The sequence below is a fragment of the Loxodonta africana genome, chromosome 3, assembly GCF_030014295.1.
Source record: "Loxodonta africana isolate mLoxAfr1 chromosome 3, mLoxAfr1.hap2, whole genome shotgun sequence".
Taxonomy (NCBI): Eukaryota; Metazoa; Chordata; class Mammalia; order Proboscidea; family Elephantidae; genus Loxodonta; species Loxodonta africana.
Genome location: NC_087344.1, coordinates 806,149 through 828,046, shown reverse-complemented (window position 1 = coordinate 828,046; position 21,898 = coordinate 806,149). Strand labels below are relative to the sequence as shown.

The 21,898-nt window shown below is 61.2% G+C and overlaps 1 protein-coding gene across 7 annotated transcripts in view; it reads left to right on the top strand.

Annotated features, from left to right (window-relative positions):
- Nucleotides 1–21,898, top strand: part of SBNO2 (strawberry notch homolog 2) — a 66,655-nt gene extending 44,757 nt beyond the window's left edge. For 3 of the 7 annotated variants that reach the window (XM_064280073.1, XM_064280072.1, XM_064280077.1), the window contains 29 exons: nt 2,449–2,604; nt 6,157–6,240; nt 6,456–6,552; nt 6,994–7,154; nt 7,247–7,380; nt 7,488–7,578; nt 8,077–8,220; nt 10,154–10,271; nt 10,742–10,847; nt 11,253–11,406; nt 12,238–12,414; nt 12,707–12,804; nt 13,295–13,411; nt 13,800–13,882; nt 14,899–15,147; nt 15,518–15,687; nt 16,202–16,333; nt 17,500–17,635; nt 17,747–17,859; nt 18,012–18,083; nt 18,185–18,293; nt 18,935–19,009; nt 19,127–19,270; nt 19,421–19,515; nt 19,619–19,711; nt 19,836–19,967; nt 20,165–20,241; nt 20,483–20,673; nt 20,777–21,898. In XM_064280073.1, coding sequence (XP_064136143.1) covers nt 2,449–2,604; nt 6,157–6,240; nt 6,456–6,552; nt 6,994–7,154; nt 7,247–7,380; nt 7,488–7,578; nt 8,077–8,220; nt 10,154–10,271; nt 10,742–10,847; nt 11,253–11,406; nt 12,238–12,414; nt 12,707–12,804; nt 13,295–13,411; nt 13,800–13,882; nt 14,899–15,147; nt 15,518–15,687; nt 16,202–16,333; nt 17,500–17,635; nt 17,747–17,859; nt 18,012–18,083; nt 18,185–18,293; nt 18,935–19,009; nt 19,127–19,270; nt 19,421–19,515; nt 19,619–19,711; nt 19,836–19,967; nt 20,165–20,241; nt 20,483–20,673; nt 20,777–21,291 — 4,023 coding nt within the window. In that variant the 3' untranslated portion in view covers nt 21,292–21,898. Of the gene's footprint in view, nt 1–2,448; nt 2,605–3,026; nt 3,051–6,156; nt 6,241–6,455; nt 6,553–6,993; nt 7,155–7,246; nt 7,381–7,487; nt 7,579–8,076; nt 8,221–10,153; nt 10,272–10,741; nt 10,848–11,252; nt 11,407–12,237; nt 12,415–12,706; nt 12,805–13,294; nt 13,412–13,799; nt 13,883–14,898; nt 15,148–15,517; nt 15,688–16,201; nt 16,334–17,499; nt 17,636–17,746; nt 17,860–18,011; nt 18,084–18,184; nt 18,294–18,934; nt 19,010–19,126; nt 19,271–19,420; nt 19,516–19,618; nt 19,712–19,835; nt 19,968–20,164; nt 20,242–20,482; nt 20,674–20,776 lie in introns of those variants that run through there. The other 4 variants (XM_064280074.1, XM_064280078.1, XM_064280076.1 and 1 more) reach the window with 4 other exon arrangements.

Below are 21,898 nucleotides of genomic sequence, written 5' to 3'. Positions count from 1 at the left end.
GGAGGCAGCTCTTCCCCAGTCATCTTTTGAGTGCCTTCCAGCCTGGGGGGCTCATCTTCCAGCACTATATCAGACAGTGTTCCGCTGCTATTCATAAGGTTTTCACTGGCTAATGCTTTTCAGAAGTAGACTGCAGGGTCCTTCTTCCTAGTCTGTCTGAGTCTGGAAGCTCAGCTGAAACCTGTCCTCCATGAGTGACCCTGCTGGTATCTGAATACCGGTGGCATAGCTTCCAGGATCATAGCAACACACAAGCCCCCACAGTACGACAAACTGACAGACACGTGGGGGAATTTTGACTTAGTGATTGGTAATTTAAGCACATAAATGTCAGCTTTTCAAACCAGACTTAATGGTCTGACTGAGACCGGAGGGACCCTGGAAGATATGGCCCCTGGACTGTCAGTTAGCCCGAAACTAAAACCATTCCTGAAGCCAACTCTTCAGACAAAGATTGGCCTGGACTATAAGACATAAATGATACTCGTGAAGAGTGTGCTTCACAGCTCAGGTGGACACGGGAGACTAACTGGGCCGCTGCTCTGTGGACCGTGTGGTGGGGGAGGGGAACAGGAGCTGGCTGAAGGGACACAGGAAACCCAGTGGGGAGGAGGAGCGTACTGTCACATTACAGGGAGAGCAGCTAGGGCCACGTAACAATGTGTTTGTAAATTTTTATATGAGAAACTGACTTGAACCGTAAAATTTCACTGAAACCACAATTAAGAAGAAAAAAGTGTCACCTTTTCAGGGGTACGTGCAGGCGTGGTGAATCTGACAAATGCAGGGATCCTGCCGCTGTCGCCTCAGAGCCCCTCAGCAGCTCCCCTGCCGTCGGCTGGCAGCCGCCCCCACCACGGCCCCTCCGCCCGTGTCCCCTCCACCCCGGCCCCTCCACCCCGATCCTGCTGCTGTCGCCTCAGAGCTCCTCAGCAGCTCCCCCACTGCTGGCTGGCAGCTGTCCCCCACCCCGGCCCCTCCACCCCGGCCCTCCGCCCCTGTCCCTCCACCCCGTCCCCTCTACCCCATCCCCTCTACCCTGTCCCCTCCACCCCGTCCCTCCAGTGCCATCCCCTCCACCCTGTCACCTCCGCCGCCGTCCCTCCACCCCGTCCCCTCTCTCCCCATCCCCTCTGCTCCCTGCCCCCTGCCCTTGCTCCCCTGCCTCTTCTAGATTCCACATCCACCCAGTCGTCCAGCCTCGGTGCTGGCTTCCTCAGTCTCTTTCTCTTTCTCTCTTCCTTTTGTTAACAACTTTATTGAGTTATAATTCACCCATTTAAAGTGCACGATTCAGTGGTTCTTAGTATGTTCACAGAGCTGTGCAGCCATCAGCCCTGATTTCAGAACATTCCGTCACCCTAGAAAGAAGCCCTGCTCTCTGGATTCACCCTCCTGACCCTCACATCCTGAGATCGCCCCACTCCACAGGCCTGAGGGGAAGGCGGGTGGGATTCGGCACAGCTGTCCCACCTCCACACCATCCAGGCCCCTCCCAGCTGAGGTGCCCACATCCTCCCAGGTCCCAAGCAGACCCCCCTCAGTGCATGCTTCTCCTGTGGCCCTTGTGACAACCAACACCAGCTGAGTGGCTTAGAACAACTCAAGTTTTTTTCCCTTTCGGTCCTGGAGACTAGAAGCCCAGAATAGGTCTCATGGGGCTGAAATCTGGGTGTCAGAGTTGAAATCTGGGTGTCGGCTGGTTCCTTCTAGAGGCCACAGAGGAGAATCGTCTCCTGGCCTTTTCCAGCTTCTAGAGGCCCCGCGTTCCTTGGCCCACGGCCCCTTCCTGCGCCTTCAGAGCCAACAGAGACCATCTTCCAGCCTGTCTCTCTCTCTCTCTGCTTCCGTCCTCACATCTCCTCTGACTCTGACCCTCCTGCCTTCCTCTGATGAGGACCCTGTGATCACATGGGTCACCTGGGTGATCCAGGATCATCTCCCATCTCAAGAGCCTTCATTTCATCCATCTGCAGAGTCCCTTAACCCTGTGAGATCCCAGGCTTCAGGGATCAGGGTGTGGACGTCTTTGGGCCTACTGTCCTACAACCATGAGTGATTATCCTTTATAACCAACCTAACTAACTAGTTACCATCGAGTCAACTCCAGCTCATGGTGACCCCACGTGTGTCCGAGTTGAACTGTGCTCCGCGGGGTTTTCAGTGGCTGATCTTTCCAAAGTAGATAGCCAGACCTTTCTTCCAAGGCTCCTTTGGGTGGACTTGAACCTCCAGCTTTTCAGTTAGCAGCTGAACGTGTTCACCGCTTGCACCACCCAGGAACTCCCCCTAGTAACCAAGGAAATTGAAGTGACCGAATATCTTTTGAAGTTAAAAAAGCTTTTGAAGTTAAAGGTGTCACAAAACACTGTGCTGCTGGCAGGCAGCGTCCCCACTTGGGGGCCAAACGTGGGTGTCCGCCCGCCGCCTCACCAGCCCGTCTTCCAGGACTCATTGAATTTCGACGACATCTCCAACTTATCCTCATCCGTGGACTCCCTGTCGGACATCGCAGACACGCCCGACTTCCCACCGGCCGACAGCCTCAGCCAGGTGCCCACCATCTGGGACGTGAGCACCACCTCATCCACCCATGACAGCAAGGTCAGTGCTCTCTCCCCCCGGCCCCCATGGGGTGGCTCCAAGAGGTGGGTGGTGGGGCGCTCAGGCAGGGCCCGGTTGGGCATTGTCAGGGCTCGCACCTGTTCATGGATGTGGGTGGCTTATCAGCTCAGGGGCTTCAGATTTCTTGCATAGCCCAGAAGGCGTATGGATTAGAACCAGAAAAGCACAGAGCGCCTCTCCCATTCTCAGCGCAGGAACGAGGCTCCCGCCACAGCCCGCCCTCCCTGCAGGCCCCCGTGGCACACTGGCCAGACCCCTTCAGCCCACCTGGTCCATTCCTGCCTCGGGGCCTTTGCACCTGCTGTTCCCTCTACATGAACGCTCTTCTCTAAGGGTTCCTTGTCCCTGGGGCATCTCTGCTCGGTGCTCTGTGCCAGCATGAGCAAGGCCATCGGCCCTGCTGGGGGACGGGCGTTAACCGATGGGTAAGTGAAAATCACTCACCTGGGCGGTTTCCCCCCAGAGGACTCCTGTTCATGTCTAGGGACATCTGTGCTTGTCACAGCTGGGGGTTACACCATGGCATTGAGAGGGTAGAGGCCAGGGATGCTGGTCAACACCCTGCAGTGCACAGGATGCCCCCACCCCAGGGAAGGATCTGGCCGTGTCAGCAGTGCTGAGGGGGTGGCCCTGGCCTGGGAGAATACAGTCAGGTGATGGGACAGAGTGGAGAGTGCTTCTGAAGAGGCACACTTGGGCTGAGAGCCAAGGAGGGTGTCAGTCCGGCAGAGCTGAGGGAGGGGCGTCTGTGTGGAGGCCTTACGGCAGATGCAGAAGCCTTATGGCAAGAGTGGGCATGATGGGTTTGAGGGGTGGTGGTGGTCTATGAGCCTGGCCAGGTGGGAACGAGGGGCCGAGGTTGGTGGAATCGAGTCCCTGTTAGGGCAGGGGGTTGGACTTTGTCCTCAGGGGAGCGAGAGGCCCCTGGCCAGTGTTCTGGGGGCATTGAGCGCTGGGATTCTGTTAGAAAGCTCCCCTGGTGGCAATGAGGTTGAGGAGGGGTGCAGAGAGCTGCTGGGCAGGAGCTCCAGGCACACAGTGGGGGCACCCAATCAGCGGGCCTTCCTCGAGCCCCCCGTCAGGAGAGATACTCCTCAACAAGCCGCCGACCCAAGGGTCAGACAGGCAGGTTAGGGCCCAGCCCAGGGCTGCAGTGCAGCCTGGCGCGGACTCCGCAATGTCACCAGCCCACCCAGCTTTCCCCAGAGGACACTGCTAGGTGCCTGCTGGCCTGTCACATTTTGATCCCCACAGGGAGGGCTGTGACCTGCGCAGTGGCCAGGTGGGTTGGAGGGAGCCCCACAGCCCACACCCGTGACTGGCCCCAGGCCTCCCAGGCTGCGTCCCTGGAGCCTGCACCCTCCACCCTTGGCCAGCGGGAACCGTGACTCAGCCTTCCGGGAACTGGCCGCTGTTTGTTTTTTGTGTGTGGTTTTTTTAATTTGAAAAAAAGAGAGGAGGCTGAGTGTAGGTTCTCAGCCTTCCTGCATCTCACGCCCACTTCATTTTCTCATCATAAAATTTGCCGCGCACAGAACCTCTGAAGCCAGCAGTGAAAGTCACGGCTCAGCGTCACGGGCGGCCACCCTGGGTCCCATGCGCTGCTCGCGGGCTTTGGGGCCGGAAATGGCGCCTGAGACCCAGAGACTTGCTCAGGGTGGGCCTGGCCCCTGGTCCGGCCTCAGCCTCAGCCTCACGCGTGGGGTCCTCATGGAGAGTTCTGAGGCCAGAAGTAACCACCCCCCATCCTTTTTTTTTTTTTCCTACTTCAACAGTTTTTTTTACAATTTTTTCTTTTTTTTTTAATTGTGGTAGAATATATAGAATGTGAAACTTGCCATTTGAACTTTTTGCAAGTACCATTCAGTGGTTAAGTGCTCGGCTGCTAACCAGAAGGTCAGCGGTTCAAACCTACCAGCCGCCCCTGGGCAGAAAGACCTGGCCGTCTTCCCCGTAAAGATCGCAGCCGAGAAGCCCCACGGGGCAGTTCCGCTCTGTCACGTGGGGCCGCTGTGACTCAGCGTCACGCAACGACAACGACAAAGTACCATTCAGTGACGTTAATTGGATTCACCGCGTTGTGCAACTCTCGGCATTGTCTCCTTCTAGAAGTTTTTCACACGATTGTGTTTTAAGAGTGAGAACGTTCTAGAATGTCACAGACCCCGCTCTGGTCTCTACTGTGCTCCTGTGCTGTGGTCTGTACAGCGGGTGACTGGCCACAGCCCGGCCAGTCCCAGGTTCCGCACCCCTACAGCATCGGAGACCCCACCGTGCGGCCCAGTGTGGGCCATGTCCGCCCCCCACAGGACTCCTGGCAGTTCCCTAGATCCATGCTGTGGCCTTAGTGGCCACAGAGACAACTCCACTCCAGTCGTCCCCAGGATGGGGCCGTGCGGCCCCTCCACAGAGGCACCGTTATCTGTGTGGCCTCAGGCCTGTGGGGCCACCCCGTCCCCTGAGCCCTGGATGCTGTGTGGATCAGGGCCCAGAGCAGGTCCCTGTGCTGGTGGCCACTGCCCCCAGCTCTCACAGCCGCCCCCACGGGCCACACATGGCCAGGCCACACAGGTGCCCCCACCCACATGAGCACCAAGACAGTATTACTGGCCTTTGTCCCATGTCCCGAGTGCTGCTACTGGGGCCTGGCACACAATAGGTCTCCAACAAGGGCACAACTCGTCTCCTAGAAGTACGCATTGGGTCTCCCAGAAGCACCCAGTGGGTCTCATGTGAGCACACAGTAGGCCCCTTGCGAGCACGGCGGGTCTCCTGCAAGCGCACACAATGGGTCCCCCTCAAGTGTACAGTGGGTCTCCTACAAGTACACAGGGGGTCTCCCTCGAGTGCACAGGGGATATCCAGTGAGCACACAGTGGGTATCCTGCGGGCACGCAGTAGGTCTGCCTCAAGCCCACAGTGGGTCTCCAGTGAGCACACAGTAGGTCTCCCTCAAGCACAAAGTGGGTCTCCTGCGAGCGCACACAGTGGGTCTACCTCAAGCACACAGTGATTTCCTACAAGCACACGGTGTGTCTCCTATAAGCACACAGTGGTGCTCCTTCAAGCATACAGTCGATATCCAGTGAGCACACAGTGGGTCTCCTAAAGGTGCACAATGGCTCTCCCTCAAGCACACAGTGGGTATCCAGTGAGCACACAGTGGCTCTCCCTCAAGCACATGGTGGGTCTCCGGCACCAGACTGGACGGCAGCTCTCAGCCTGCCCCTGCTACACAGGAAAGGGGCATCTTGTTTATCTGTCAGAACTTGCAGCCCCTTCCCTGAGGCCAGCCTGGAGCCGGTGGGCGGGGGGAGGCAGGGTGTTGGCTGGGAGGAGGCAGAATGTACCCCCCGGGGAAGTGCCTACAGGTGCTTGAGGAACTGCTGCACCCCTCGTGGCCAGGAGGCCCTGGTGTGGGGCCAGGGGGCGTGAGAGAGGGGGAAGGACGAGGCCTGAGCCAGGCAGGGGGCTTGTTGGGGTGAATCCTCTCCCAGCTTGTGGGCTGATTTCTTGTCTCCCCACCCCCAGCTCTTCCTGCCCACCAGGCCATTCCCAGGCCTTGAAGACCCTGTGTCCTCCCTCCCTGCCACCTCACTTCTCATCAGCTACCAGGTGAGCCCCCAGCACTGCCTTCCCCCTTACCCAGGGGCCTTGGGGGGACTCACACACACAGAAGCAGGGAGCATCCCATTCACAGATGTGGAAATTGGGTTGTGGAAGGCACCATGCAGGGTGGGTAAGTGGGTGGCCAGCAGAGGAGACGGTTGGGGTGCTGGGACCCTCCCCACCAGGCTTGGCGCCAGCAGCCCCCTGACACGGCCCCTCAGTCGCAGAGCCAGCCCGAGGAGGAGGACGAGGCTGAGGAGGAGGAGGCCGAGGAGCTGGGCCACACAGAGACCTACGCTGACTATGTGCCCTCCAAGTGTGAGTGCGAGGCCAGAGGGCTGCTGGCCCTAGGAGGCAGGCGGGGACACCGGGGGTGGGGGTCTGGCCCTGGGAGGCAGGCCGGGACACCAGGGGGCTGGCCCTGGGAGGCAGGCAGGGACATCGGGGTTGGGGGTCTGGCCCTGGGAGGCAGGCAGGGACATCGGGGGTGGGGGGCTGGCCCTGGGAGGCAGGCAGGGACACCAGGGGGCTGGTTCTGGGAGGTAGGCAGGGACACCAGGGGTGGTGTCAGTTGGTGTCCCGTTGGAATTCCAACAGCCATTCTCCATGCTGTTTGCAAAAGGCCAGAAACGGAGTAATTCTCTCTCCTGGCCCTGAACCCCCACACTCACACTTCTTGAAGAAGCCCCAGCATCCCCAGGATGGTGTGGCTGCTCAGCCGTCCACAGTGAGCCCTGACCACCACCCCCCACCCTACAGCCAAGATCGGAAAACACCACCCTGACCGCGTGGTGGAGACCAGCACCCTGTCAAGTGTGCCACCTCCCGACGTCACCTACACACTGGCTCTGCCTGCCTCAGCCTCAGACAGTGGGGCACTGTCCGCCCTGCAGCTGGAGGCCATCACCTACGCCTGCCAGGTGGGTGCCCGGCCCTACCCTTGCTCCCAGGGGGACACACCCCAAGCCTCCCCTGTGCTGTCGCCCTGACTGTTCCCCCACCCCCCACACAGCAACATGAGGTCCTGCTCCCCAGCGGGCAGCGGGCTGGCTTCCTCATTGGGGACGGGGCCGGCGTGGGCAAGGGCCGCACAGTGGCCGGCATCATCTTGGAGAACTACCTGAGGGGCAGGAAGAAGTCCCTGTGGTGAGTGCCCCCCCCATCCCAGTCCACTCATGCTGAGGAGCCTCAGCAGGCCAGAGGGCGGGGACGGGGACCCCTGGACGTCCACCAGATGCCCGCTCCCCACCCAGGTTCAGCGTCTCCAACGATCTCAAGTATGATGCGGAGCGTGATCTGCGGGACATCGAGGCCCCCGGCATTGCTGTGCACGCACTGAGCAAGGTGGGGCGCTGTGGGACCCCCGCCACACCTTCCCATCCTCCTGCCCCCTCTTCTGCCTCTCAGAGGGTCCTGCCTTGCCTTCCTGCCCTGCACACCCGGCACAGTGTTTCTAGAACAGCCAGTCTCCTCAGGCCAGCTGGTGCAAGCCTCTGGTCTCAGCTCTCATCTGCAGCCGGCAGGTCCAGGGGGCAGTGACATGGCCCTGGGGCTGCAGGTTCCTCTCACTTGTTATCAGCCATTTGGCCTTCTCTGCGTCCACCACAGCAAAGCCCACTGCTGCGCTGTGCCCCGCTCCTCCTGCTGGATGGTTGAGGGGCCCACGCAAGCTGAGCCTGAAGCCCACCTAGGGTGATGGAATCCTTAGACCATGTCTCCTGGGGGTCTCAGGGGCCCAAGGGCTGAGCTGCCCCAGTTCTAGCCCGTACTTTCACAAACGAGAACTGAGGCTCAGAGGGGAGCAGGGCCACCCACACGAGTGCATGTCTGCCCCTCCCCCAGATCAAGTACGGCGACAACACTACCTCAGAGGGTGTCCTCTTTGCCACCTACTCCGCCCTCATCGGGGAGAGCCAGGCCGGCGGGCAGCACCGCACCCGCATCCGCCAGATCCTTGAGTGGTGCGGGGCCGCCTTCGACGGCGTTGTATCCTTGTTGGGGGACCACACATAACCCACCGTCTCCGTGCACTCTTGGGTCCAGCCCAGCCTCCTGGCTTCAGAGCTGGATGTGTGACCAGACTCCGGCATGGCGTTTGCAGTGACGCCCCAAGGAGGCAGTGGCCACCGGTGGCCCCAGGAGGCCATGAGGGAGGACAGGGGCACTGCCCCTACTTCCCCCCTCCTTTCTGGGATGTGGTGGCTTGGGGGTGCCTGCCATGAAGGGTTCCACCGTCACGGGAGGCAGACAGCTCCCAAGGAAAGACCCCACTGGCCAAGCCCAGCGTCAGGCGTCACGTTGGTGACATGTCAAGGATCTGGTTGGCTGCCTCATCCAGGGCTCCCACGGGGGAGCCCGGCCCCCGCAACCATCCAGCAGAGACAGAAAGCCCAGCAGGGAGGCCTTTCCTCCCTCTTTCTCATCCTGTTCCTTGCGCTCTTGAAAGGTGTAAATACCTTCGCTTTCTGACCGACAGAGTCGTAGATAGTGTAAAGACCAGGAAAGTATGAGGTGGCTTGGGTGTTGTCCTGAGGTGGATACATTTTCCAGCGCTCTTTTGTTTTTTAATAATACTTTGTTGTGTTTTCGATGAAGGTCTACACAATAGTTTAGGCTCCCATTCCGTGATTTCTACACAAGTTGTTCAGTGAGATTGGTTAGGTTCTTCACAATGCGTGAACAGTCTCATTACTGCCGCTCTGGTTGTTACGTTTTTCCAACAGTTTTTGTCCTGCCAGGTGCCACTGGGTTCCCTTCCCTTCCCTCCCCAGAACAGCCCCCAGGTGGGAGCAGCGTACCCTCTCAGGCCCTTTTCTAGGTGTTTCTATACAGGCACCTATAGAGAAGCATCACTTGTATGTAAACAGGACCCTGTGTTATGTGTTGTCATTGTTGGCTGTTGTTGAGTCAGCCCCCAACTCATGGCGACCCATGCCGAACGCAACAAAATGCTGTCCAGTCCTGTACCATCTCCATGATCCGTTGCGGATTGGACTGCCATAAATCCGTAGGGTTTTCGTTGACGGTTTTTCAGAAGTGAATCGCCAGGCTTTTCTTCCTAGTCAGCCTGGAAGCTCCCCGGAAACCTGCTCAGCGTCCCAGTACCAGGCAGGCCTCCACTGATAGACGGGTGGTGGCCGCACAGGAGATGTGCTGGCCAGGAATCGAACCGAGATCTCCCACACAGAAGCCTGGTGATCTGCTCCTGTTAACGTTAAACAGCCAAGAAAACCCTGCGGAGCAGTTCTCCTCTGTAACACCCGGGGTTGCCATCAATTGGAATTGACTTGATGGCAACTGGTTTCTCCCCGCACATCTTCAGAACACGTTTCTTCTCAATACTATTTTTTAAAAGTTGACATAATTGCAGATGTATGTGCAGTTGTAAGAAAGAATTCAGAGGGTCAGTCCCAGGTGCCCTTCACCCAGTTTCCCCCAGTGGTGACATCTGACAAAGCCGTAGAGCCATGTCACCACCAGGGCACAGATGTGGGGATGTGGCTGCAGCCCCCACCTGCTTCCCTGAGATGGCCCCAGTTTCCTTGTGCTCACTGTGTGTCAGTATTGCCCCAGAGGTCTGCATGAGGCTGTCGCATGCCATGTTCTGTGTTCCTGTTGTGTGCTCGGGCCCTAGAACCTATCCCCCCCACCACCCTGGCCTGGCGTAGCCCAAGGCGATGGTCCCACCTAGAACCTATCCCCCCCACCGCCCTGGCCTGGCGTCGCCCAAGGCAATGGCCCCTTCAGCAGATTCCCTCCCAGGAGCGATGCTGCCAAGTCCCAAGTAAGATGAGATGTGGCAGGGCCTGTAATGGGCTGAGGGCCTTTGCCCCCTACCAGGAAGGCCTTATTGGTCAGGGCCAGGGCCCCTGGGGGTTGCCTGTGGTCCCAGGACAGTCCTTAACCCGCGCCCACTCAGATCGTATTTGACGAGTGCCACAAAGCCAAGAATGCCAGCTCCACCAAGATGGGCAAAGCCGTCCTAGACCTTCAGAACAAGCTGCCTCTGGCCAGGGTTGTCTACGCCAGTGCCACAGGTGAGGAAGGCCAGGGGCAGGAAGGGGCTGGAGCAGAGAGTGGGCAGGCAGTAGGGTCAGCTGGCTGGATTGCACATGCCGCCGTTGATTAGCAGTGTCTGTGATTGATCTCACTTGCTACCATCAATTAGCAATGCCTGCCTTGGTACAGCCATGGAGGAAATGTCCCATTTGCTGTGTACCTGCCATGCTGGTCTGCACCCCAGCTTTCCTTGGGCTCTGGCCTAGTAGGGCTCATGTTCCCCAGGGCAGCAGTAACTTCCACAGTCCCATGCCAAGCCCCTCCTCCACCAACCATAGCCGTGACTCCAGCCCTTCTTGGCACCCCCTGGCTGTGGGGACTTCACCGAGACCCTCAGCCCCCTGTATGTGGTCTTCACGGGGCTCATTCTGGGGTGGTATTGAGGCCCCCAACCCTGACCTTGCTGAGTTGGGTGAGTTGGTGCCGCCTTTCTGCACCTACCACCCAGGTGCCTCTGAGCCACGGAACATGATCTACATGAGCCGCCTGGGCATCTGGGGCGAGGGCACGCCCTTCCGCACCTTCGAGGAGTTTCTGCACGCCATCGAGAAGAGGTGAGTGCCCGTCCTGCACCTGATGGGGGCCTGGTAGTAGGCTGGGGCACCTTCCCAGCTTCCCTCTCTGTACTGCACACTCCACGTGGCAGCCAGAGGGGTCTTCAAATGTGAACTGCGTCCTTTCTGTCTAGTGCTGCTCTCAGAAGAGACCCTTCCCCCTCGCCAGGCCCTCTGACCCTCTACACTCCTGCTCCAGCCCCTCCTTGGTCCCACCCAGTTAACTTCTCTGTGTTCTCTGGTCCACCAGGCTCTTATGGCCACAGGGCCTTTGCACATGCTGTCCTTCCAGTGTCAAGGCTGGCTCTTTCTCTCCCTCTGGGTCTCAGCCCTGGTGTCAGCTCCATCCCTAGGTGGCCCCAGCATGGGCACTCAGGGGCTCTGTGTCCATCTGTCTGTCCTCAGGGGTGTGGGTGCTATGGAGATCGTGGCCATGGACATGAAGGTCAGTGGCATGTACATTGCACGCCAGCTTAGCTTCTCTGGAGTCACCTTCCGCATCGAGGAGATCCCACTGGCCCCAGCCTTCGAGCGTGTCTACAACCGCGCGGCCCTCCTGGTAAGTGTGGCAGCCGGGGGCTCTGCTGCAGAGAGGCACTGTGCGTGGTCCTGGGTTTCCACGACACCCCTCATCCTGCTGCAGCACCTCCCTTCGCTGCATCCTTGGGGACGTGACAGGCTGTCCAGTTATGGGGAGAACACAGCCACTGTGCCCCTCTGCTTCCGTGAGCATGAACCGAGCCCGCTACCCACAATCTCCTGAGGCCTTTGCCCCCAGGTTGTAGTCGAGAGCCCACAGTGGCAGGCTCCTGTTGTTCTTACAGATTACACGTACGCAGCACCAGCCCTCCGAGCATCAGGCCCTGCCTGTATTTGGGGTGATTTCTTAGGGTCACACTAAAGCAGGGTCTCTCTCTTGGTACTGCTGACATGAGGCCAGGTCTTTCTCTGGGGTGGGGGTGTCCTGTGCACTGCAGGGTGTGGAGCAGCATCCCTGGCTTCCACCCACTCGATGCCACCAGCCCCCCGATCACGATACCCACAAATGTCCCCAGACGTCATCAAGTGTACCCTGGGGGCAAAATCACCGCAACGAGAACCCAGGGGTTAGGGGATCCCACTGACTCCCAAGAAACTCTCCTATAATCATCCTGATTTCTTAGGACGTGCTCACATTTAAATCCACACACTGAGTGGGGAGGAGAGAGGAGGAAAATCACAGGAGCTGGAGGGTCACCCCAGTTTACATCTGACTCATTGGGCATTTAACGTTTGTGACTGTGCAGGTCTAGGTAGCCCCCCAAAATCGGTAGGCCGGCAGTCCCAGGGGCGCCAGGGTAGGCGGGACATCCCTGGTATGGGTGCTTGCTCAGCCCCGCTGTCCTTGCAGTGGGCCGAGGCCCTGGGCGTGTTCCAGCAGGCGGCCGACTGGATCGGCCTGGAGTCGCGCAAGTCCCTGTGGGGCCAGTTCTGGTCCGCCCATCAGCGCTTCTTCAAGTACTTGTGCATCGCTGCCAAGGTCCACCGCCTGGTGGAGCTGGCTCGCGAGGAGCTGGCCCGCGACAAGGTGAGGGCAGAGGGGGCTGGTCCTGGCCCGGGGGCTGGTCCTGGCCCAGGTGCTGGGAGGCCACGGAAGGCAGGGTAGGGGTGGGGTGGGGGGCTGACCCAGGACAAGGTGAAGGGGGCGAGGGTGGTGCTGGCCTAAGGCAGTGTGGGCAGGAGAAGGTTGGGGGGCTGCCAATCCAGGAAGAATGGGGCAGGGCGGGGTGGGGCTGCACCGGACAAGGGGGTGGGCCTGGATGAGCTCAGGGCCGCTGACTACCACCCCCTGCCTGACCCGGCTGGCCCTCCATCCGCAGTGTGTGGTCATTGGGCTGCAGTCCACGGGCGAGGCCCGCACCCGTGAGGTGCTGGATGAGAAGGATGGGCACCTTGACTGCTTCGTCTCAGCTGCCGAGTGAGTGACTGCAGCCTGGCAGGAGGGGCCGTCTCAGCTCTGAGGGTCCTGTGCGCTGTCTGCCTGGACAGCAGCACCCTCCCTGTGTAACCTCTGCAGGCGCGCAGCCCCCTGGGCCTCATCTGGGCCAGGGGTGGTCTGAGGCAGTGGGCTGGCAGGAGCAGACACGCAAGACCAAAGCAAGCGTGTGCATTGAGCCCAGGCTGGCCACCAGGGGACACTGATGCTGCCTGGGGTGTCTGCCGGGGTGCAGGGCCCTGCAGACCCAGCCAGCACCGGGTGGGTTCGCTCAGAGTGGGCTCAGCCCTCAGAGGCCTTTAGCCCTGGGGCGACCATGGCCAGTGGGGCAGACGGTGCTGGAGGTAGGCTCCAGGCACATACACCCTCCTGCATAGACCTGGATTTGTGGGGACTTGCCTTTCCTAAGGGTCCCACCTGCCCTTCTGGCTCTGGTTTCGCAGCCCCTGCCCTGCTCCCCCTCATCGTCTAGGGCTGGAATGTCACCAGTGCCCCATCCCAGGAGCTGGCATCTTCGGCCACCACCTTGGCCCTGGCAGGCAGGCAGCCTGTGCGGCCAGAGCTGTGTGCAGCATCCAGCCTCGCTAAGGTGGCCCTTTAATGGTGGAAGAGGAAGGGGGGCTAAGAGGCGGGAGTCCTACCCAGCCCAGACCTGCCCTCCTCCTCCCTTCCATCAAAATCTCACTCCCTGAGGGCCATGCTGTGGTCCCCACAGGAGGCAGAAGCAGCCCTCTGGCTCCCTGGGCTCTGCTGCCACCTCAGAGTCCCTGAAGTGAGACCCCTGCCTGCCCCGCAGCCTGTCATCAGGCCTAGCCCCTTCCCTGGAGAGGCCGAGGGCAGCAGGAGCCTGGCCGCAGCAGAGCCCCGTGCTCGCCATGGGGTCGACCCATCCTAGACCCCACAGGGTCCCCTGCAGTCGACCGCCCAGGTCCGCGGTGCATGGCCAGAGCAAGCATGACTCTGCGTATCCCTTCCAGAGGCGTCTTTCTGTCGCTCATTCAGAAGCACTTTCCTTCAACCAAGAGAAAGCGAGACAGAGCCGCGGGCAGTAAGAGAAAACGTAAGAGCACATCCCTGCTGCGGCCTCTGGCCTCGCCGCCTCCCCGGCTTCTCGCTGCCGCCTGTCCCTGCTGCCCTCTCATCCCCTCCTCTACCTGCCCCCTCTCTCTGGGCCAGGTCCCCCCCACCACTGACCCCAGGCTCATGAGGGGATAGCCCCAGGGGCAGGGTGTCTTCATTCTCTGCAAATGAGCAGTGTAGGACAGCTGAGCAGAGGGACACGTGGCTCCCAGGCCCACCCTGGGCACCCTGGTCACCCAGAGGTCCCGAGTTAGCAAACCTGAGCGCTGGCAGGGACACAGCAGCCCTGGCGCCATGGCCCTCAGTAGGCAGGGCCCCGGGAACTGCTTAGCACAAGCCCCATCCACATGGCTTGAAACACACTGGCCGTGTGGATTAGGGCTAGGCCAGGAGGAAGCATCCCCATTATGGGAAGTCATGGCCTTAGCAAATGTGAGATGCTAGGTCCACTGTCATCCCAACTATCCCAGCTCAGGATGGGAAGGGGCCCAGAGAACCAGAGAGCCTCGTGAGGTCACACAGCCTGGGGACAGAGCCGGGACTCACCCCCTCCCCCCCGGACAGGCACTGGGCCCCCTAGCCTGGCCATCAGGGCCTGTATGTGGACAGCAGAGTCGCACTTGGTCCCTTGATCAAGTCCCTCGAAGGTCCAGGTGTGCGGTCTTCCCACGGCCCCATGTACACCACCTCGTCTGGCCTGGAGGAAGGACACTGGGGTTAGAATGGACCCTGACCCTGCTCCAACCCAGCGGTGGTACAGCAGTTTCCATGAGCGAAGGACCAGGGACAGCCGGGTAGAGGCACCTGTGGTACCGTTTGTCTCAGGCCTTTCAGGAGCGGGGCTCCAAACTGCTTTGTCCCCGACAGCCCCTTCCCCACGGGGCTCGCTGCACTGGCTTCTCTCTGCTGCCTCTGGCTCTTGCTGCCTCCTGCTCCTGCTCCTGCTCCTGCCGAGCCCACGTGCCAGCCCACGGTGACCCTGTCCCCTCCCCACAGGGCGGCCCCGTTGCCGGGGGGCCAAGGCTCCCCGGCTGATGTGTGAGGCGGCGGGTGTAATCCGCGTCAGCGACGACAGCAGCACCGAGTCGGACGCCGGCCTGGACAGCGATTTCAACTCCTCCCCCGAGTCCCTGGTGGACGACGACGTGGTCATCGTGGACGCCATCGGGCCCCCTCTTGACGACCGAGGTGAGGGCCAGCCCGTCGTCCACTGGCTGCTTCATCCAGCTCTTCAGCACCCAGCAGGTGGGCCCATCAGCCCTGTCCCGAGCCAGCCCTGTCCCGAGCTAGGCCTGTCCCAAGTGCTTGGCCTGCCTGAGGGTGGACTGCACTCCTGCCCCAAACTACAGATGGGGAGACTGAGGCTCCGAGGAGGGAAGTGAGGGCCACACAGGTGTTTCAAGGCAGAGCAGAGTTTAGACCTGGGCAATCAGGTGTCAGGGAGAATGTTCCTGACCCCACCCTTGCCCTGTGCCTGTCAGTCAGGAGCCCAGCGGTTGTGTAGCACCCAGACTCTGAACCCTCTCCCGTCCTCGTCTCTCATCTGTCCCTGTCTGACCCTCACCTGCTCTCTCTCGCCCCTCCCTGACCCTTTACACCACCCCCCCACCCGCAGTCCCTCTCTGCCCCCCACAGCGGGACCTGCAGGGCCCAGGTGTGCTGGAGCGGGTAGAGCGGCTGAAGCAGGACCTGTTGGCCAAAGTGCGCGACCTGGGTCGGGAGCTGCCCGTCAACACCCTGGATGAACTAATTGACCAGCTCGGGGGTCCCGAGTGCGTGGCAGAGGTGAGCGTGGGAGGACTGGCTGCCTGGGACAAAGGTCTCAGACTGGGCTGGCTCTGGTGCTCCGTGCTGGCCAGCCTGCATCCCAGCCCCCAGGCCAGGCTGGTCCAGGGCTCTCCCTGGCACAGACCCCAGCCCCACCTTCCCAGGGCCGGGCGGGCTCCCTCAGCCAGGCTGCCTGCCCTGTGCTGCCTTGAAGTGCTAGAGCGCAAGGTTCGGGGTGTGCTTCCAGGGTCCTGTAGACCTGACCCCTCCTGGCTCCTCCCTCCCTGCCTGCTCTCATCCATTTTGTCTTTGCGTCCCACGTGTTTCTGGGGCCACTCAGGTGTGTTTAGGCGCAAGGAGAGCCTTGTTTGCCCGGCTGCAAGCCCCGCACTGACTCACCAGGCCCAGCTCAGGGCAGGAGCCTCCCAATTCGGCCTTTGGTGGGGGGAGGTGTGGAAACTGAGGGTCAGGAGGGGCAGGCCCTGGGCAGCCACACTGCTGACAGCCTGCCCTGCTTCCGGCGTGGCCACAGATGACGGGCAGGAAAGGCCGTGTGGTGTCCAGGCCTGACGGGACTGTGGCCTTCGAGTCACGGGCAGAGCAAGGCCTGTCCATTGACCATGTGAACCTCAGGGAGAAGGAGCGCTTCATGAGCGGCGAGAAGGTGGGCGGGGCTGGGGCATCTGAGGGGTGGGAGGTGGGCAGGGCCGGGGCTTCTGAGGGGTGGGGAGGTGGGCGGAGCTGGGGTTTCGGGGGTGGGGTGGGCGGGGCCTTATTTAAGGAGCCTCCTTTTTCTCGACAAACCCTGGTGGCATAGTGGTTAAGAGTTCAGCTGCTAACCAAAAGATCGGCAGTTCAGATCCACCGGGTGCTCCTTAGAAACCCTATGGGGCAGTTCTGCTCTGTCCTACAGGGTCAGTAAGAGTCGGAATGGACTCCATGGCAATGGGTTTGGGTGTTTTTGGTGTCTTCCTGACACCATGGGCCTGGATTCTCCTTGGGTCAGAGGTGGTGCAGAGGCCTGAGAGGTCCCTGGCAGTGTCCCTGTGTGGGTGTGTGCATACACGTGTGTGGATGGCCGTGTGTCTGTGTGTCTGTTGGTGTGGATGTACACGTGTGTAATGTCGGTGTGCACATACACGACTGTGATATGTGCCGGTGTGAACATATACGTGTGTACACGTGTGTTGGTATGCACATGTACATAAGCGTGCATGTGTCGGTCTCCCCATATACATGAGTGTACGTGTGTGTTGGTATGGACATATACTTGCGTGTGTAATGTGTGCCGGTATGAACATACACGTGTGTACGTGTGTTGGTATGTACATACACGTAAGCGTGCTCACGTGTCGGTATACACGTGTGTAATGTGTCAGTGTCCACATATACATGTGTGTAATGTGTGTCCGTATACACATATACACGGATGTGTACGTGTGTGTGCACATCCATGTGTACAAGCATGTGTGTGCATGCATATTTGTGGTCCAGACTGCCCAGCCTGTCTGGGCTGCATCTGCCGACGGGGGTGGCCCAGATGGCCACCTCTAAGCTCTCAGGGAAGCGCACGAATAAAAGCCACCACCCCCACCCCGCCACAGTGACTTCAGTGAGGTCTCTAGACCCTTTAGTGGCCCTTTTACTTTATACACACGTGGGCTCCCACCAAAGAAACAGTCCTCCTGGAATTGGGGCATCACAGGGCCCCTTCCACTGGGGAATGGGTTCACCGTCTAGGTGACCCGGAGCATGAGTGAGGGGTGAGCGTGCAGGGGGCCCTGCCCTGGCCCACCCCGGCCCACCCCAATGTCTGCGTTTTGGCCCCAGCTCGTGGCCATCATCTCGGAGGCCTCGAGCTCAGGCGTCTCCCTCCAAGCGGACCGTCGGGTGCAAAACCAGAAGCGGCGGGTCCACATGACACTTGAGCTGCCCTGGAGCGCTGACCGTGCCATCCAACAGTTCGGTGAGCCCCAACTCGTGGGCCCACCCCTGCCTCAATGGGCCCGCCCCTGCCCCAACTTGTTTCCCAGTCCTGCTGGGCCACAGGTCCCTAAAAGCCTTCTGTCTCTCTAAGGCCGTACTCACCGGTCCAACCAGGTCTCGGCGCCTGAGTACATCTTTCTCATCTCGGAGCTGGCCGGGGAGCGGAGGTTTGCCTCCATTGTGGCCAAGCGCCTGGAGAGCCTGGTGAGTAGGCAGGCTTCAGAGGCCTGTCCGGAGGGCACGCTGGAGGGGGAGGGGGCGTGGCCCGGGGAGCTGGTTGGGGCAGCTGGGGCATGGAGCGCCAGGCGGAGGAAGGCGCGTGGGCTGTTAGGCAGACTGTCACCCCTTCCTGGCAGGGGGCTCTGACCCACGGAGACCGCCGAGCCACTGAGTCCCGGGACCTGAGCAAGTACAACTTCGAGAACAAGGTATCAGCAGGACAGGGGTGACTGAGAAGAAAGGGGGTTGCGGACTGCTGAGCCCACCCCTCAGGCCGGCGTCTGACCTGGTCCCCCGCTTTTCTGTACAGTATGGTGCCCGGGCCCTGCACTGCGTCCTCACCACCATCCTAAGCCAGACAGAGAACAAGGTGCCCCTGCCCCGGGGATACCCAGGAGGGGACGCGGCCTTTTTCCGGGGTGAGCCCTGGGGGTACACGTACAGGAGGGAGTCTTTGGGAAGGCAGCGGGAGGGGACAACAGATCATAAGGTCCTGGGGTAGGTTAGAACCCCCCCCCCCCACCCCACACTCACAAAGGGGCCACTTACGGTCAAGGGGAGTGGATCCTGGTGCGTTTCCGGGGAGCCAAGGAGCATGCTCCTCTGTCTGCTTGGTGGAGGCAGAATAAAGGAGAAAGAACCAAAGGCTGATGTCCCACCGGGACCCAGGCTGCCAATGCACCCCTCCCGTCCCCAGGAGAGCCTCCACTGCGTTCGAATTCAGGGCCCCCCAGTCCCCCCTCAGGTTTCTGATGCTGGCAGGGTGGTGGGCCACCCCAGTCCCCTCACGGGAAGCCCACCCTGCCTGTGCCCAGTTGGTGCTACAACGCCTTCTCTCCCAGAACTAAGGCCCTGTTCTACAGATGGGGAAATAGAGTTTCTCCGAAAGCTGGGGGGGATCCAGAGTCGGCTGGCTCCTTCCTCAGCATGTCCTTGGGGAACAGGAGGGGACTGGGAGGGTGGTCACCCTGTCTGGGGCATCGTAAGAGCTGAGGCCTAAGGCCATGGGAGGCTTGCGGACTGGTGGGGCAGTGGACGACCCCTCTTCGCCCCCCCCCAGACATGAAGCAGGGCCTGCTGTCGGTTGGAATCAGCGGGCGGGAGTCTAGGTCCGGCTGCCTGGACGTGGAGAAGGGTGAGTGCCCCTCGGGGCTGCCCAGGGAAGGAGACCCCTTCTGTGGGACCACTATCAGGGTGGGGTGGGGCTCCTAGTCCTGCCTCCTAGGGTGATCCTCCCTCCTCGCCTGCCCAGACTGCTCCATCACCAAGTTCTTGAACCGTATTCTGGGCCTGGAGGTCCACAAGCAGAACGCACTCTTCCAGTACTTCTCGGACACCTTTGACCACCTCCTGGAGGCAGACAAGAAGGAGGGCAAATACGACATGGGCATCCTGGGTGAGGGGCACAGGGAATACGAGCATCTGGGGGGCACCGGTGGGAGGCGCTGCATGGGGACGTGGGCAAGGGCTGTAGGCGGGAGAGGGGTGAGGTCTGAACAGGCCCAGGCTGGTGGGCCTCTGATCCCAAACCTGGTCTCCTCCCCAGACCTGGCCCCGGGTGTCGACGAAATCTACGAGGAGAGCCAGCAGGTGTTCCTGACGCCCGGGCACCCCCAGGACGGACAGGTGGTCTTCTACAAGGTTAGCAGGAACTGCCCTGCTCCACTGGCCCAGCCCCATCACCCTGTCACTGTCCCCACTGACTTCCTGGACTGCCCTGATAACGGTCCTTGTGTGGTGGCAGATCAGTGTGGACCGAGGCCTCCGCTGGGAGGAAGCATTTGCCAAGTCGTTGGAAATGACGGGCGCGTATGACGGCTTCTACCTCTCCTACAAGGTGGGCAGCTCCCGTGCCCCGCTTACCTACTCTCTCCCTTCCCTTTAGTCCTTACTCCCACGCTCTGGCGAGCCCTGTACTGGGTCAAGCCCTGTTTCCCGTCCTTATGCCCCCTCCCCACCAGGTACGTGGCAACAAGCCAAGCTGCCTGCTGGCGGAGCAGAGCCGCGGCAAGCACTTCACTGTGTACAAACCCAACATCGGCCGGCAGAGCCAGCTGGAGACCCTGGACAGCTTGTGCCGCAAATTCCACCGGGTGAGGACACGGTGCCGCTGGGTGGGGGGTCTCGGGCAACCCATCCTCCCTTGGCCGGCCCTGCAGCCCCCACACCACCTGGAGGGGCCGCAGGTACAGGGCGCGCAGGGCACGCCGTGGGCGGCAGTTTCCCACTTGTCCGGCCGCCTGCCGCAGGCCCTGGAGTCCTCCAGAGGCTCAGGCGGCTGTGTCCCCAGGTCACTGCGGAGGAGGCCCAAGAACACTGGGAGAACAGCTACGGCTTCTCGCTTAAGCACTGCAGCCACAAGGCCTGGTGAGGGCAAGCAGGTGGCCGGAGGGGCTGGTCACGGGGTGCTGGCCGCGTGGGTGGGGTGGGGTGGGGGGGTCTTCCTTGAACAGGTCTCCGTGGCCCCCAGTTCTCTCACCTCATCCTCTAGGGTGGCTGTATGATAAGGTGTCAGGCAGGGGAGGCTGAGGAGCAGGGCACGTGGGGCGCCTCGGGGATCCCTGAGGAGTGGCTGAGCCCCGCCCCATCCCGCCCCACCTTGGCGCAGGAACGGGCACTGCCGACTGGTGCAGGAAGGCAAGGACTGCGTGCAGGGCCTGCGCCTACGGCATCACTACATGCTGTGCGGGGCGCTGCTGCGCGTGTGGGGCCGCATCGCCGCTGTTATGGCCGATATCACCAGCAGCAGCTACCTGCAGATCGTGCGTCTCAAGACCAAGGACAAGAAAAAGCAAGTTGGTGAGCGGCAGGGGCAGGGTTCCCGGTGAGTGGCGGGGCTGCAGGGGTTGGGGGCGAGGTCCCCAATGACCCTGATGTCATTCTCTGGCCCGCCCGCCTTCAGGCATCAAGGTCCCCGAGGGCTGCGTGCGCCGCGTGCTGCGGGAGCTGCAGCTGATGGACGCAGACGTGAAGCGCAAGCGCGCGCGCGGCTTGGGCCTCCCCGCGCCACCGCTGTCCGCCCCTCGTCCGCTCACACTGCCCTGTGGCCCTGGCGAGGTGCTGGACCTGACCTACAGCCCACCGGCCGAGCCTTTCCCCCCGGCCCCGCACTTCACCTTCCCGCCACTGCCCGCCGAGCCTCCCGCACCCGCGGGTCCTGGCCTGCTGCTGGGTGCACCAGATCCCGCGGCGCACCCTGGGGCGCTCCCCACTGACTCCTGCGAACTGCTACACCTGGGCTGTGACATCAACTTCAAGGAGGTGCTGGAGGACATGCTGCGCTCGCTGCGCGCTGTTCCAGCCGCCGAGCCCCCCGGCCCACCGGTACCTGGCGCCGGCGCGGGGGCAGCGGGGGGCAGCGGGGGCCCGGAGCGGCAAAGCGTTATTCAGTTCGGGCAGCCCTTTCCCAACTCGTAGGCCGAGCACACGCAGCCCCAGCGGCGGGGTGCCTTCGGGACAGAATCTTATTTATGTGCTGGGTGACTCGTGTCTATCTAAGTGAGCGCGGGTTCTCTCCCACGAATCGGGCGGTGAGCAGGGCCGAGGTCCCCTGTGACTACTGAGGAGGGGGCGTGGCCCCATCCAGCCCACTGGGCCTCACTGCAGTGCCTTCCCCCAGCCAACCCTCCAAGGGCTGGCTGGGACAGCCGGTGCCTGGGCAGCACCCCCCCAGATGGGGGTCAGTTCTGGGGGGGGTCATCAGGGGCCCCATGCAGGCCACCCTGCACAGGACTGAGGGTGTCCGGGGCCAGCACAGGACTGGGGGTGTCTGGGGCCAGCACAGGCCTTGGGAGTGGGGTCCCAGGATCCTCTGCCCTTCTTTCTTGACCCCCCCCCACCATCACTATAGGTAGGGGCCCTGGGCCAAGGGCCCCCAGCTCTACCCCACCCACGTTATAAGGCCCCATCCTTGGTCAGGTGAACCCCAGAAATCCGTGAAACTGGGTGGTCCCAAGAGCTGGAGACTCAGGAAACCCCAGGTGCTCAGGGCCCCTGCCAACTGTTGGCTCCAGGGCACGCCCCT